The following is a 16,329-nucleotide window of genomic DNA, read 5'->3' on the forward strand; positions in this document are numbered from 1 at the left end:
CACAGTTTTGTGTAGCTGCTCTAACATTAATGGAAAGCATGCAATGCTTGTTGAGCATCTTCCAAAAATTATCTTGGTTACTTAGCCCACATAGTGTGTTGATGAATCCTTTAATGCTCTTTAATGTCTATTTAATTTGGCTGATCTGAAACGTCTGGATGTGATATTAAATGTACTTTCAAAGCTCACAAAGAATCTCAAGTGCGCTAAAAGTATTACTATTGGATCATTTGAAAACTGAGATTTCAGATCACATCAGCTAGGAAAAGCTCCTTACTTCCTATCATGTTTTGCATTCTGATATTCTTCAGGTTCCCTCATCATTGATTCAGCCAATAAATACAATTCCAGCATTAAGCCATTCAAATGAAATTCACTTCTGCATGAAAAACATTTTTATGCATCAACAACATGAGAGCAAATATGGCATTCAAATGCATTGGCACTGCTCTCATTTCTCTCTTTTAGTAAAATGTTGGTCAAGAGCTGATCTTGTTTTTGAATGCACTCGAGAAAACCTTTCCTGAAGAAGGTGGGGTTACATATGTACTCTGCATATATAGCCTGACATTTGCATACTGATATAACAGAAGTGGTCTGCAGTTGGTGTGGAGCTCCTTGAAGCAGAGATGGCTAGAAAAGAAGTCCCATAATTAATTCATCATCAAGAATTATGAGTGAATAATTGAGCAGGAGACAGCATGCAGCTTACCTCTGTGCAGGTGGTCCCTGGCATTGTGTATCCTATTATTGCAGTCTTTGACTTGCCAGGTAGTGTAGCTTTATTTTATTTTCAGAATGGTAAATCTTTATTTAGTGCTTTCTTACTTATTTGACTTTCTTTAGTAACAAAAATACTTTAGATTTAAATGGTAATATTGCTTTGCATGTTTTGGAGTGGTGGAGTCCTGCATTTGAATCCTGATCTTGGAATTGCCTGCTGAGCTTGATATGTCTTCCCACATCTGTATGGGTTTTCCTCCCTTATTCTGAAAACATGCATGTAATGTTAAGTAGAAATTTGAAATTATCCTCGTATAAGTGAGTGTTGTAGAAGAAGAATGTTCTCCTCAGCACCATGTATTTTTGTGTGTTTAGTAAATTAGAATTTTTATAATAACTATTTTGTAACTTGCCAGTGAGAGACACGTTGGCTTATGAACTAACAAAAATATGTTATTCCAGGGTTCAGGAGAAATAGTGTCCACATGAATAAAATCTAAGCTGTTTCTTGTTTTCCCTTTCTCAGAGTGAATGTTTCAGGGACAAGGTCACAAGACTGCAGAAAGTACATGTAGTTTATGCAAAGGCGTCTCTCCTGTGCTTAGCTTTGAAAACACAGATAATGCTTAGCTCAACAGACATATTGTTTAACTTTACTGTTTTGATAAGGATGTTCTTTCTGTCTTATTAATCATGAGATGCTGAAGTATAAAAAAACCCTCCTGGCTTTTGATCAGGGTTCAATTGAGCTTTGCGGCAACAAGTTATGCTCTTTTGAATCTCTACTTCCTGTGACTACGAATGAAATAAATAAAGAGAATTGAGAAAATATTATCTGCCTGCTTTTCAGTGTGCCTTTTTCGTCCACAGTGTGTATGTGCGTAAGTGTGCCCTGTGATAGACTGGCACCTTCTTCAGGGCTGGTTTGGATAGGCACAGAAAACTGAACTGGATTAATGATTTAAAAAACATTTATGGATGTTCATTCATGATTGCAAAAAAATAGGCAAAATTTAAGCAAGCAATTAAATTTTAAAACATTTCTTACATGGTTGCTACTGTGTGACAGCAGAAGAAATTATTTAAATTCACTTAACAAAAGAGGTGAATGCTTTGCAAAAAATACAGGTGTGACTTTCATTCTAAGAGTATGAAATTGTGAAAACAAATAGATGTGCATATTCATCCACGGACTCAGAGCATCGCTTTTCTAGGGAGCCTTCCAGCTGAATGGAGATCTTAATGTTACAGCTACAGTCATTTATTAATTGCAGGCATTTATTGTTACAAGGCCATTTTCAATTAGATGCTTTCATGCCAGCACCTCAACCCAGTTTAGCACTGCAGACGTGCCTTTTAGGTATGGAAGAGGGCCAGTCTGGATAAGAGAAACCCTCTTAACTTTGCTTGAGTTGGCAATTAGGGAGGCTACAGAAGAGACTACAGATCACACAGAGCTGCAAACCGAGAGAGATATAGTTTTTTACTTAAGCAGGACTTCCATTTACATGGTTTACACATTTGTTTATTGCTTGAATCCTTTCTGTGTGTAGTTTGCATTCTCTCCCTATGTCTCCGTAGGTTTTGCTCCCATGTCTCAGACATGTGCAAGCCAGACAGATTGGCCACTCTAAATTGTTCTAGCATGAGTGTGCCCTGCGGTACACTGTCCATTGTGAAAGGCTGGCTCCTGCCTTGTACCCAGTGCTGCTGAGTTGGCCTCTGACCCTGATCTGGGTAAGGTGATTAAAACTTTTATAGATCAATTGTCTCTTTTTTGAAGCTAATCAAATATCAATTACCAGCACCACTCAGAGTAAAGAAATTTTGAAAATGTACTGGAAATACTCAGTGAGTTTAATATCCGTATACCTATGCAGTTAATTCTGCATGAATTCTCTGGACCCAGCATAGTATTCATTCATCATTCTACTAAAGGGAGTCAGTTCACTTTCATAAAATGTAGTAAAATAGTCTATAATGCTTATTAAATTTGATTGATCTGTACGGCTGGATATGATATTGATGTTAGGTTAGATTTTAAATGTTCCTTCAAAGCTCACAAAGGACCCAAGTAAGCAGAAATCATTCATGATCAGTTTAATGTAGTGAGAAGTCAAGCAAAATGACACCTTTTATTGGCTAACTAAAAAGATTACAATATGCAAGCTTTCGAGGCAACTCAGGCCCCTTCTTCAGGCAAGATGGTATTACATATTACATTTTGCCTGAAGAAGGGGCCTGAGTTACCTTGAAAGCATGTATATTGTAATCTTTTTAGTTAGCCAATAAAAGGTATAATTTTACTTGACTTCTCACTACATTCATAATGGCTAACACAGTACAACACCCTAGTACTACAGATGATCAGTTTAAGAAATTTTCAAATAACCTATTGGGTCATTTTAAAATTGAGTTTTCAGATAACATCAGCTAGGAAAAGCTCCTTAATTCCTGTCATGTTTCTCATCCTGTTATTCTTTAGGTTTCTTCATCAATGAATTAACCAATAAATACAATTCCAGCATTAAGCTATGCAAATTCAAATTCATTTCTGAATGGAAAACATTTTATGCATCAACAACACGAGGCTCTGTTCTCATTTCTAGTCTTTTTGTTTGAAGCTATTCAAATATTAATTAGTAGCAGCACCCTCTGTGAAGGAATTTCATATCCATATACCTAAATACTCAAATTGAAAAGCAGCACATCACAAGCAGGATTGGAGTTCTGGTGTGAAAAAGGCTTAGAAAGACAGGAAACTGGGAGAAACTCCTGTCCAATACAAAGGACCAACTTTCGCACTAGCATCCCCATCCGTTGTGTAATTTGCCTTTCCTCACCTTGTACTAACCCAGATTTTTACACATTTTAGGGAACTAGGTTAGAAATCTCTTGACTAAATAATAAAACATGCAGGCTCTGAAGCACATTTTATAAATAATTGAATAATGACTGTTATAATGAATGCTTGCAATCAATCTTAATTCTTGAGTGGACTTCAGCCGATAAACTTCTATGAATTGTTTGATCTACTTGAAAGGCAACTGTATGATAAAACTCTAAAAGCTTTATGCTGGTTTTCTTTATTCCTGGTAAGGTTACATGTCAAATTAACCTTTTTCATTTTATATAAATCACACAAACACTGCTTTACTTGGGTCAACCCACATGTAAAAGTGGAAAGTTGATATGAAAATAGTCATAGACAACCGAAATCTGGAAACTTCTAGGCTTCAAGGCACACAAACCCCTCATTAAGAAGACTCTTGCAGTTAGAATTAAATCTCAGATTATAGCGTTGTAAAGAAGAAGCACTGACATAAAGGTGATTTCTCATCAAAATGCAAGAGGTTACATTCGTTCATTCATTCATTGATTTACACATCCATTTTCATCATCTCTGCGGTGGGTTGGCACCCTGCCCAGGATTGGTTCCTGCCTTGTGCCCTGTGTTGGCTGGGATTGGCTCCAGCAGACCCCCGTGACCCTGTGTTCGGATTCAGCGGGTTGGAAAATGGATGGATGGATGGATTTTCATCATCTGCTTATGCACTTCAAGATCAAAGAGATGCAGGAACAAAGCAGAAACCTGTACATATTAGACCATAGACACAGATACAGTAAATAAACACTTAGATCTTGGCAATTTATTGATTTCAGTCTTCCATGCATTAAGCGGTATGCACAAATTTATTCTAATAGCAAATAATAAATGGGCTTCAAAAAGTGTAACATATTTATGTTTTTGCTGGAAGCAGATTTTATTGCACATCCGCGATTGCATTATTTAGTTTAGTAGTTCAGTGCTGTTACCTCTTAGCCACAGAGTTATGGTTCCAAATCTTGCTCTGATCACCTGTGTCTGTGTAGCATTTTGTCGTGGTTTTTTGTTTTTTCCTTTGCATCGCAAGACTTGTTATGTCAACTGACACTCTGCGAGAGTGAATGTGAGAGTGTACGTGTGTGTGTGTCCTGTAATGGACTACTCCTTCTCCACCAACATGGGACTGATTTTTTATGGCCAACACTTTAGAGATGGGCAACACTTTCTCATGATCCTACGCTGAAGTAGAAAATGGATAAAGAGTTATTCTGTTTGGATGGCACAGTGAAGAAGCGGTTAACAGTACTGCCCTAATTTCAGGTACCTGCTTAGACATTGTCCGTTTAGAGTTTGCCTGTTCTTGTGTGTCCATAACGTCTTACTTTTTCCCCTCACTTCCCAAAGGTGTTCATCTTAGGGTAACTGGTGACTCCAAATTGGCCATATTTGAGTGCATTTGGGTGTATATTTAAGTACACCTGAAAATCTGAACACAATCCTTTCTATCTTTTAAAAGTGAAAAGTACAGTTTCTTGTAGGAGCTTTGAAAAAATTGTGGAGTGAAGCACTGCTTTCGTTTGCATATAAATTGCCAAAGAAGAGTGGACAGGTGAGAGTACGAAAAGGGTCTGGTTGCAGAACTTTAGCTGTAGGCTCCTCGGTGGCTCCTTTAGCCATAAGACCCTGGGGTATCATTCAGGGGCCTATGGCTAAAAGTGATGTAGGCCTAAAAGGTCCACTTCTGTTAGAAATTGAAGTGACACTGATGTTCAGTGTCTTGAATTCCATTCATTTTTAGTTAGATTTCTACACCTGATCATTTGTAAAAAGCATGTATGCCATTATGTTTTATAATTAGGTTTAGAATTAATCTTTTGTATATTGCATGTCAAAAACATCTTAAATCGACAAACTTAACAAGGTATGTTTCAAAGTATTACATCATCTGATGAAACTATTATAGTGTATGTGTTAAACTGGGGAAGCACGGTAGTGCGGTGCCTCGTAACAAGGGGGCCAGAGTTTAAGTCCTGGGTGCACCCTGCGTGGAGTTTGCGTGTTTTCTGAGTGTTTACATTTGCTTCCTCCGGGTGATATCATTTCGATCCACAAGACCTACAGCTTAGGTGGACTGGCGATGCTAAATTTGCCTTGGTGTCTGTGTGTGTGTTCATAAATGACACTGTTACCTCCTATGACCTTGAACTGGGCTAAGCAAATTCAGTATACATTTTACAACAAGAACATGGGGATGTGGTTGGAAGCATATTTACCGTAGATCCCGCACAAGTGTTAGAAAATTTTTCTTCATGCAAAGAACCACAGAAACTTGGAATAATTGACCAAGTAGTGTGGTGGACAGTAGGACTTTAGGGACCTTCAAATTTTGACTTGCTGTTATTTTAGAAATTCTAGGTGCAGTGGTGTAGCTCGAGTTTGTGCCGCTCGGGGCGGGCCAGTGCTTTAGTTTGCCGCCCTCCAACATATCTGAATATGTTAACCTATTTATATAGAAAATTAAAATGATGTATAGAGAAAAATTAAGATACATTTTGCATAGATTTATTCATATATAGACACAGCAATAATTTTTCACATATAATTATTTATAAGCATCAACTAGACAAGAAGAATATAGTATAGACACACTGATAAGCAGTGTTCTAATTTTTAGTTTAACATAATTACGCTGTGAAAACCAGAACCAGTGTAGTGTACAAGTGATAGGTGGGGATGTTTTTTGCACAGAGCAAGAACACATTCTGATTGATAATGAAATGAAATTATAAATCGTAAATTAGTTGTTTATCTTCTTAGAAATTATTATTGGTGTAATGTTTATGTTTATTTTTGTTATTGCCTCATAAATTTCAATTGCTATGTCATATGCCATCATAGAAGGACAGTCTGAAAATTATTTTTGAAGCATTTGTGGATAAAAATCAGAGAATTTTACTTTTTCATTCATATGTGGTATTTTTCCAAAACCTGCTGCTTACACACGAATTGTACTGAACCTTTTGGCCAATAATGCCACCCCAAAAAATGGACCGCCCCCTCCGGCCACCCCTAGCTATGCCACTGTCTAGGGGAATAAGCTGGATAAGATTGTTGAGATGAATGGTCTTTTCTCATAACAAATGTTCTAATGTTTTAATATATTGACTCATGTAGTAGAAATATCATTATTATCCAGTACATACTGAGAAAGTCTTACTTGCATGTCCTAACAGCATGCAACATGTTACCACTCTCCAGCAGCAAGTGATATGGATGGGTGGACAAGAATATATGAAATGCATGGATGGCTAAAAGTTTTTGCCACTTCAGATAGAACTCTTTATGAATACATTTTAATTTTGTTAAGTAATGTTCATAAATGACTCTTTTCTTTCCCTCCCCAGCTTGCTTGATCTCAATCTTGGTTTTCTGGAAGGGTAATCTGGAGCTTTCCAAGTCCACTGCCTACTACATTATAGCAATAACAGCTGCCAGCTTTTTGCTAATGCTCAGTGTGATTGTCTTCCGTGACATCTACTACTACAATATCGATGGCCTTATATCCTGGCCGAATGCATTCTGTGGCATCAGCAATTTAATTTATTTCTTTGCAGTGTACTCAGTGAGCTGGCAGACGGTGGCTTTCACCTTTGATCGATTTGTCATGGTATGCTGTGGCCGCCTGAGAATGTACTATTGCACTGACAGAACTTCTGTAATTGTTATTGTATGTGTATATGGTGGTGCGCTATTGGCAGCCATCCCAACATTATACATGTATCAAATGCAGCCTTCTGCTGTAGCCAATAATACCCTCATCTGTGTCTTAAGAAAGGACCTGGACCAAGTACCTTTACTGGGAGCTTATGATTCTATCCAGACTGTCTTCTGGAACATTCTCCCCATTGCAATAATTGTCTTCTTGAATTTTTTCACGGGTCGTGTGGTTTATCTAAGCAACAAGACCCGAAATAATTTAAAGGGAGAAGGGAAAGAGGACCCAGAAGCTGCCAAACGCATCAGATCTGTAATCCTGCTTGGCATTATCTCCGCTGGCTTCCTCCTTCACAATATCCCCAAAATGGTGATCAAAATTGTGGAACGGTCAGCCTACCTGAAGAACTTTGACCGCAATGACTTTACTCATCCGGTGGCAATCACACGTATTATTGCCAATATGCTGCTCATTTTTTGCTCCATCACAGACCTGTGTCTCTTCACCCTTATTATGCCAAAGTTTAGAGAGGAAATTAAACGAGGGATTCGCTATTTTGTTTCCTTCTCCACCAAGCATTAGCAGGAAGAACCTACTCTTGTTCAAAAATGCAAAGATAAAGTAAACTTGCAATCATTAAAATATCACTCAAGATGGTTGCAAATTATGTTTTTAGTTGACATATTTTTTAATAATTAAAAAGAAAAGAGGAAAACTGAAGTACGCTGACTGGTTGGGTATTTGTTGAAAATGGAATGAGACATAAAGAATGCCGAGGCACCATTTCTTTGAAGATGATGCTTTGTTCTTGTCTACAGCTTCCTGAAGCATTATTCTCATCATTTATTTGGGACTCTAACAAAAATTGCATACTATTCTGCCAAAAAGGTGAGCTTATATTTACAATTACATCTTCTAGGGGGTTTCTTTATCACCTAATGCAGGGGTGTCCAGCTCCGGTCCTGGTGGGTCACAGTGGCTGCAGGTTTTCATTCTAACCATCTTCTTTATTAGCAAGCCGTTTTTCTTGCTGTTTTGCTTTAGCTTTAATTGACGTGACTCGGACCCCTCAATTGTTTGTTTTTCCTTAATGAGCAGCCAAATAATAAGAAGACACAAAATGAGACACCACACAAGCAGCTCACCTGAAAACAAAGAAAGGTGAAGGTCTCGGTCATGTTGGTCCACTCAGGTCACCAAAACATCTTGACAGTGGTCTTAGAAAAAACAGAATGAGAGCAGCAACAAGTCCTGATTTTCAATAACTGGTTTAATTAACAGCAAGAACTGACTTCTCATTAAGAATCTGGCTGGAGTTTGACATTCCACTTTAGCTGGTCATCTGTCGGCTCGTTTCACGTCTCATTTCTGTTTAATGAAGAAAGGAATCAATTCAGAGGACTTAATCCTTAAAAACAGGGCTATGAAAATAAAGGGAAAAAGGAGTTAATTAGCACTGAAAACTGATTAGGAAAGGGTCAGAATGAAAACCTGCAGCCACTGCGGCCCACCAGGACCGGAGTTGGACACCCCTGACCTAATGTAACTAAGTTCTGTATTCTTAGAATGATTTATCTGATGAGTCTGAACTTTGGTTAATTGCTTATAAAGCTCAGATATACTACAGGTTTCCACTTGGAACAAAAAAAATATCTATTTTTTTAGAAAAAGACAGCAGCGAAGGCATGGGAGAAAGGGAGTGTATAGTAAGAAACAAGTGAAAAGGATTAATAATTGCAGTTTGTCAATATTGGTGAGAATTATCTGGAATGTTTTTAGGTTCACAGAGAAATTTTCAGTAATATTTTTCAGATTTAAATAGCCTAGTTATAAACAATATTTCTAGTCAATGTTTGTTATATACATAGTGATGAGTAAAACTGGGAAGTTTCAATTAATATACGGTTTCATGAAACTGATTAAAATTCATTTCATTGGCGATTTCGAAAATTGCATAACTAACTAAAAAGAGTTTTTTGGAGGTTTTAAATGTTTATGGGGTGGAAAAAGTTCCCTAACACCTCAAATTGTCCTACCGAGAACCAAAAAAAGTGAATAGTTACTAAGATAAATCATGAGAAGAGCGTACAAAAATAAATCCAAAACCAACAAAAATAAACCTAGTGAAGTCAAGAGTTCAAACCAAACAAAACGTGCGAGAAGCACTATAACAAAAGATTTCTTTTAGGATGTTTGTGTCCGCAGATTGGATAACCAAAGGAACCTCCAGCCAACCTTTTATCCGGATTACTTGTGGGCACAGCCCTAGAAATCACACCCCTAGCAATGTGGGAAGAGCTGTCAATGATGGCTCTTACAAAGCGAAAATTAGTGTTCAAGACATTAAAAGTATAAAATGAATTCACATTCACCCTAATCCTTACACTCATAAACTTTCATGTTTACCGGTATTCTTCTCTGCAGCTGCATAATGCATATTATGCTATTAAATTAATCCAGTTTATGGACATGCACTGTCCAAGCACAGTGGCGCTTCATGTATCTTTTCTGTCTTCAATGCATCTTTAGGATTGTATTCACCAATCTTTAATTGGAGTTGGGATCAAAACACCAGACTGGTGACTTAATAAAATGTCTACCTGTGTTAGGAAATGAATCACAATGTTGCTTTTTTTCCAGTAGAGATCTTTAATTAAATACTAAATGACAGCCAGAAACATGCACAAACAATATGTAAATACAGGCCTACAATTTCTTCCTGTGTTAGTGAGATGAATTTGTTAATGAGCAATTTGTTTTGCTATTTTTGTTTGCAAAGTGAAATATCATGCTTTGCTGCAAAATTAAGTTGTTTTGATCATCATTATTCATAGGTAGATTATGTGATGGATTTAATGTTATAGGCAGTGTAAATTAGTATATAAGGCATTGTAAACTAACTTTAATTTCTGTCTCTGACTTACTGTGTGACCCTGTAGTGTACAGCAAATATAAAGAGTAGTTAGTATGTCACTGTGATGTAGGCATTAAGTGATTACGCAGACATATATACGTTTTTTGCTAGATTTTTAAATCTTACATGTGGCATTTACACGTACATAGAATTAATTTTACTTGTACTGGGATTATGAGGCACTAGGTAAGTAACAAAACAAGGCCTTTTTGAAATGTAAAGAGAAATTAGAAAGCAAAGTTTTGCAGCTTTAGGTGTAGAAATTGCCAAAATATTCTGGGCACTGTGAGAAAAAGTGGGAAGAGGGGCTTAAATGGAACTGTATTGCTTATGAGCAAATGTTGTAAACAATCCACCTTAATAAAAGGATAAGTGTCGGCATGTCTGTCTGTCTGGTTGTTACGTTTTTGTCAATCCAAAAGATGGCATATCATAAGCATTTTCAGTAATAAAATGCATTGCATTTGTCATTCCAATAGATGCCACATCACAAACATTAATACTGCTTTTACAAATTCCATACAAAATTGCCAATAACAGAGACATATGGTGCACTGCAAATGTTAATACTGAGGTCCAAGTTGATTACTTAGATTTCAACCTGTCCTAGATGGGTAGCATAGCTAATATTTGAATTGGATGATGAAAGGAGAGAGGTCCAGTACAATATTGCTGTTGTCTATTGAGTCTTCATGAGTTAACATTTGAATGCTGCCTTGTTGAAAGTCATCAAGACATTCAGCCTTTGGACATTTCTACTGTGCAAAGCTGACTGGACAGATGGACAGACCCTGAACCTCAAATAAGGAACTTGTTCTTGCTTCTACTGCAACATAGATACTTGTCTGATGATACTGATCGATCAATTCACAGTCTTTTGTCTCAGAAACCTGATCACTTTTTTATTTAGTGATCATGTATTTTGTCCTTCTCTACCTGTTGTATGCAGGTGTTTGTGGGCTAGAACAGGTCATTCCTGTCCCAGTAAGCTGTAGGCTTTAATTCCACCCAATTTCACAATTAAGAAGACCCCTTTTAAAATTGGATCTCATTGGCTAACTACACACTCTGTTTCTTCTCTTATTATGCATTCAGAAATGCACACTAGTATGAAATTTGCATTTGTAACACATTTAGAAATATCTGTACTTTTAAGTTTGTCACTTTCTTCTGTCTTTTTCTACTCACCTTTTTCTGTGGCATTTGTTTCTTTAATTGAATCCTAATAATGACAATTAATAATGAGCAGAATCAACATCAGACGAAGTGACACTAAATGCTTAAAGGTTGTAGCTACTTTAGTGCTAGACCGACTAGCCTCATTATTAGAAATTACAGCTAAAACAACCAAAAGTCCTGAAATACTGAAATAAAAATCATGTTGATGATGAAAATCTTAAAGAAAAAAATAAAACACTAAATTGTCTCATGTAACACACATAAATGCTTGTAACAATCCAATAAGTACTAATAAATCCAATTTTGAAATTTCTGCTGTGAACTCTTCCATCATTCTAAGACGTCTAGACCCATATCTCCTCCACACCATTATTAGGAAACATTTAAGGCAGCAAACTCCACAGAAAAAAAAATTATTAGGAAAATGATCGAGTTATGAAACTAGTATTTCTGTAAGTATTTCTAAATTACTTAAGAATGTAAATATCAAACTGCAGCTCTTTCCTAAATGCACAATAAGAGACGAAAAAGACCAGTTGGTTAATCAATGAGATCAATTGAAGGTAAAAATGACTCCCAGATTGTGAAACCCTGCAGTCCCTGTGTGAGGTAGAAAATTACTGGGCATTAGGATCAAGATTAAAGAGCAAAGTTTTCAGGAAATGTGTGACCCTGAAAATACAGACGCTGCGCCGCTTAACGGGATACACCCAATAAATATTTTTTAGGTGGCATTTGTCTATAATGCGAAAGTACCTGCTGCATTAGCCATGTCTATCTGTCTATCTATCTGTCTGCATGAAACAACTCATCTTCCTGTGGACTGATTTTGTCAAAATTTAAGACCCTTATTTTTTGAATAATGTTTTCATGACAGTTCAGATTTCTTTGAGATATCTCAAATAGATGGTGTTATACAGCATTTTTAACTTCATTTTGATACAGTATGCTGTTGTCCAGTGTTGATCACCATAGGCTCCTGTTTTATCAGAAATGTTGTTATCTCTTTTTGCCACAATAACATGATTTTTAAAAAACTACATAGAGTAAAAAAACTACATGGAGCTATTATCACATAAAAATACATCATTTTTGGGTGGAGTATTCCCTTAACATGCTGTAATAGAAAAGCTGATTAAGGCAAGCAAGAAGGGGAGAGATCTCACTGTTGTGTAAGCGGTACCCTCACAGACTGAAGCTGAAGAAGTTACTCTTTTGCACTATTGGCTTAAAGTGCTGCACTATAATCTAAATGCCTCAAGTTTAAGTCTGACTACAGTCTTCTCAGGGTGGAAGAGCTGAAAGGGAGCAAAATATTACACATTCTTCCTGTGTCTACTTTAATTTTCTCCCATTGTTCCAATTTCCTTCCAAATCCCAAAGATGTGTATAAATTGGTTACACAAAATTGCCTTGGTGGATGGGTGTGCCCTGCCAAAAATTAACTCCCAATCCAAGACTTTTATTTTTTCCCCAGAGGCTAATTTTTCCAGAATATGCTTTGGTTATGTAATGGAATGACTGTTGTAATAAGAAAAGGAAACAAAAATGAAGGGTTGGGGCACCAAATGGTGGTCCCCATATGTTGCTGTACCAAACTGCAAAATATGCCTTTACAAATGGGAGACTCTGTCCAGACTGAATAAAGATAAAGGTGGTGCCAGTTATGAGGTTGACAAACTGGAAAGGATGGGTTCAGATACCCTAAAATTAGAAGTGACATCATGTGTCGTTGGCCCAAGGCAGCATGAACCCGTGACTTGGGATGGAATTACAAGTTGACATGCCTTGGTGTCGCCTCCCAGACACACTTGTGTGACATTGGGTTCAGAAAATCGAATAGCTGCAGTTTTATTGGAAGTAAAGGCAGAATCACAAGCCACAACTATAGTCTCTCCAGTTCTTTTCCGTTCTTTACTTCTCTCTCTGCCTCTTCATTTCCTCAACATTATGTGGTAGAAACAAGTACTGCAGTCTTTGCTTTAAGTAAGAGAACCTCCAAGACCTATATTTTAACCCACAGAGAGATTCATTCACCTACCATGGGTGAAATATCATTTTGAGAGTGCTAAAGGTGGTCATTTTTAGGTCCTGCACATATACCCCTCAGATGAAACAGCCATATTACACTTTGGTGTCTTTACAGTAATTACAAAATGTCTAACATTGGTAAAATGTGAGTTTGCTTGCAAGTCTACAGGGTGCGTCTTAAGAAGGACAGTGGTCAATAAATGCTGATAGCATTTGTGAAATAAATAGCCTCGACACACAGCAAAAAGGTTTGGGGCAGCCACCCATATACTTGAAGCCTGGCTGCAAAAAGGCCAGATAAGTAGCACAGATATGTACAGAGTTGAGTCCAAAACAGAACTGAAGTTACAGAGGAAGTTGTCTTGTATGTAAAGCAGGCAGGAGGAAGTGATGTCATTGAGGCCCAGAACCGGAAATGATGTTCTTGGGGGAGGAACTGGAAGTGACATCATCGGGGCTGAATCAGGTAAAATTTCCCTTGTTCAGTTTGCAGAGATAAAAGACGAAGGTTTAGTGCACCCCTTCACCCCCTGGACTGGCATGGAATTACCTACTTTTGGTCCATTCAGCTGCCTCCCATGCGCATGTGTGTGACACATTAAAGCTTGCTCAAACAAGTTAAGAACGATTTACATTCAAGTTGGGAGACTGCAGAGAGTCTTCAATCTCATTTCACAAAGATTCATATTGCATGAAGGCTTATAAGACAGATAGCTAAGGTTGCTAAAGTTTCGCATATTTTTTCATAATTACCTTTCATTGTAATGCTGAGGCTGGTGTTGCTGTCTTACATAGCTTTGATCCAAGGGTTGTTTGCAGACTGACACTTGTTTGTGTGGGCTCTGCATGCTTGTCCTTACTTGTGTTAGGCTCAACACAGGTAGTTTGAACAATTAGTTTCGGTGTTTTAAGGTTGTGCTGTCTTGCATGTATCCTGGTCACCAGTCCAAGATGAGTTTCTCCTTTCCACCACTTGCTGGCGGGTTTGCCTATTGAATTGTATAACCACGTTTTAAAATTCATTGGTACTTTCAACATCTACTAGGAAAGACTCAGTATAAAAACTGATGTTACTAAGCTGAAAAAGGACGGCCTACTCTAAACCAAACACTCTGTGCACCGCTTTAGCAAAGTAAAGTACTCTGTGGTCTTTCAAGGGACAAGACAACATATCCAAGTTCTCGGTTTTATTTTCAGTAGGAAGAACAAACACAAGGGTGGATTTGCTAGATCTGCAATGGCCTCGCCATCTAATCTGGACTGACAAGTGGCTTGAGAAGACTATGCACCAGAAGGAAACAGTACCTTGTAGGTTTGGGGAACACTTGTTATTTATTTGACACTAGACAAAGAGCCCGTTTCGACAACGTAAGATGAAACGGGCACGAGTGGAATAGTAAGTAATAAGTATAAGTACCACAAACCTGATATAGGTGTATTGAATGAATGCGTAATTAGGCCTGGAGCTGTAGTCGAAATCGCCTTTCAGGCCTCTAGAGCTTTAATCGAAGTCACCTTTCTCTTTGAATTTTTTGCGGCCGTAAATCCGCCGCCTGCCGCGATGTTGGTAGAAGTCGCCTTTCTCTTTGCATTTTCGTGGCTGTAAATCCGCCAACTGCCGCGATGATGGTCGTAGTCGCCTTTCTCTTTGAATTTTTGCGGCCGTAAATCCGCCACCTGCCGCGATGTCGGTCTTGTAAGGTTTTTCGGGCAGCTGCGCAGAAGACAACTGCGCATTCGGCTTCGGACATGCGCAGAAGGCAACTGCGCATTCGGCTTCGGACGGACCCTGCCGCGATGTTGGTTGAAGTCGCCTTTCTCTTTGAATTTTCGCGGCCGTAAATCCGCCGCCTGCCACGATGTTGGTTGAAGTTGCCTTTCTCTTTGAATTTTCGCGGCTGTAAATCCGCAGCCTGCCGCGATGTCGGTCTCGTAAGGTTTTTCAGGCAGCTGCGCAGAAGGTGATTGCGCATTCGGCTTCAGACATGCGCAGAAGTCGACTGCGCATTCGGCTTCAGACGGACGTGAGTGAGTGAGTGAGTGAGTGAGTGAGGAGACTGGCAAATTATATATAAGTTTGGGTATGCCTGAAAAGGAATGATGAGGACCTAAGCTTTGTAAAAAATAAGCATTGTGGTACAGTGGTTGGCACAGCTGCATGACATCTCCAGCAACCTGGGTCCATAATTCATCATCCAGGGTGCATGTACAATGTTCGGTCAGTGTCTGTTTATTCTTTCTCATTCCAAAAATATGTGTATTCCAAATTTTCTAACCCTTACAGGGCTGAACTTAGACATGGTGGTGCCCTAAACTACATGAGGCTGTAGAGTCCCTATTTGGCAAGTGTTAACAAAAATATGATGGTGAAATAATTTAATTTGACAAGAATTCCACCAAGATGCATTACAAGCAGGTATGGGGATCGAGGCAATTTGCTCTATTAGAACCTAAAAATATTCAACAAAAACTGCGACAAATGGAAAAAAACTGAAAGTATGAGAACCCCATATATGCCATGAGGCCATAACATGTAGTCTGTTTGGTTTATTCCAACACAGCCCTGTGTGTTTGTATGAGAACGTTGATTGATGGATTGGTGTCTTATTTGGGGTTGGTCCTTGCATTCTGCTTGATACACCCCATCTCACCTTTTTTGAGAAGAAGTGGGATCAGAAGATGAATGGTGCATGGAAGGCTGGATGTTCGATTGGCAAGTTACATAACATAACAATATTTTCAAAAGCCAGTAATCAGAGCCCCGGTTGTCTACAGTTTATTCAGGGAACATTGGGTGCAGGAAAGAAACCAACTGTAAATGGGGCACCACTCTGTCACAGAACTAACCATCCATCCATCCATTTTCCAACCCGCTGAACACAGGGTCACGGGGGTCTGCTGGAGCCAATCCCAGCCAACACAGGGCACAAGGCAGGAACC

At 38.3% G+C, this 16,329-nt stretch overlaps 1 protein-coding gene across 1 annotated transcript; it reads left to right on the plus strand.

The window, feature by feature from the left end:
- The first annotated feature begins 266 nt into the window (after positions 1-266).
- LOC127527066 (uncharacterized) lies at positions 267-10,290 on the plus strand. Its single transcript, XM_051924624.1, has 2 exons — positions 267-771; positions 6,955-10,290. Exons 1-2 carry the CDS (start codon positions 702-704, stop codon positions 7,845-7,847), a joined length of 963 nt encoding a protein of 320 aa, XP_051780584.1. The 5' UTR covers positions 267-701; the 3' UTR covers positions 7,848-10,290.
- The last annotated feature ends 6,039 nt before the right edge of the window (positions 10,291-16,329 follow it).

The sequence above is a fragment of the Erpetoichthys calabaricus genome, chromosome 3 (assembly GCF_900747795.2).
Source record: "Erpetoichthys calabaricus chromosome 3, fErpCal1.3, whole genome shotgun sequence".
NCBI classification, from domain to species: Eukaryota; Metazoa; Chordata; class Cladistia; order Polypteriformes; family Polypteridae; genus Erpetoichthys; species Erpetoichthys calabaricus.

Coding starts and splice junctions, on each gene's coding strand:
- LOC127527066 (XM_051924624.1), top strand. CDS start 702: ATGCAGCTTACCTCTGTGCAGGTGGTCCCTGGCATTGTGTATCCTATT. Junction 772..6,954: donor TGCAGTCTTTGACTTGCCAG/GTAGTGTAGCTT, acceptor TTCCCTCCCCAG/CTTGCTTGATCTCAATCTTG.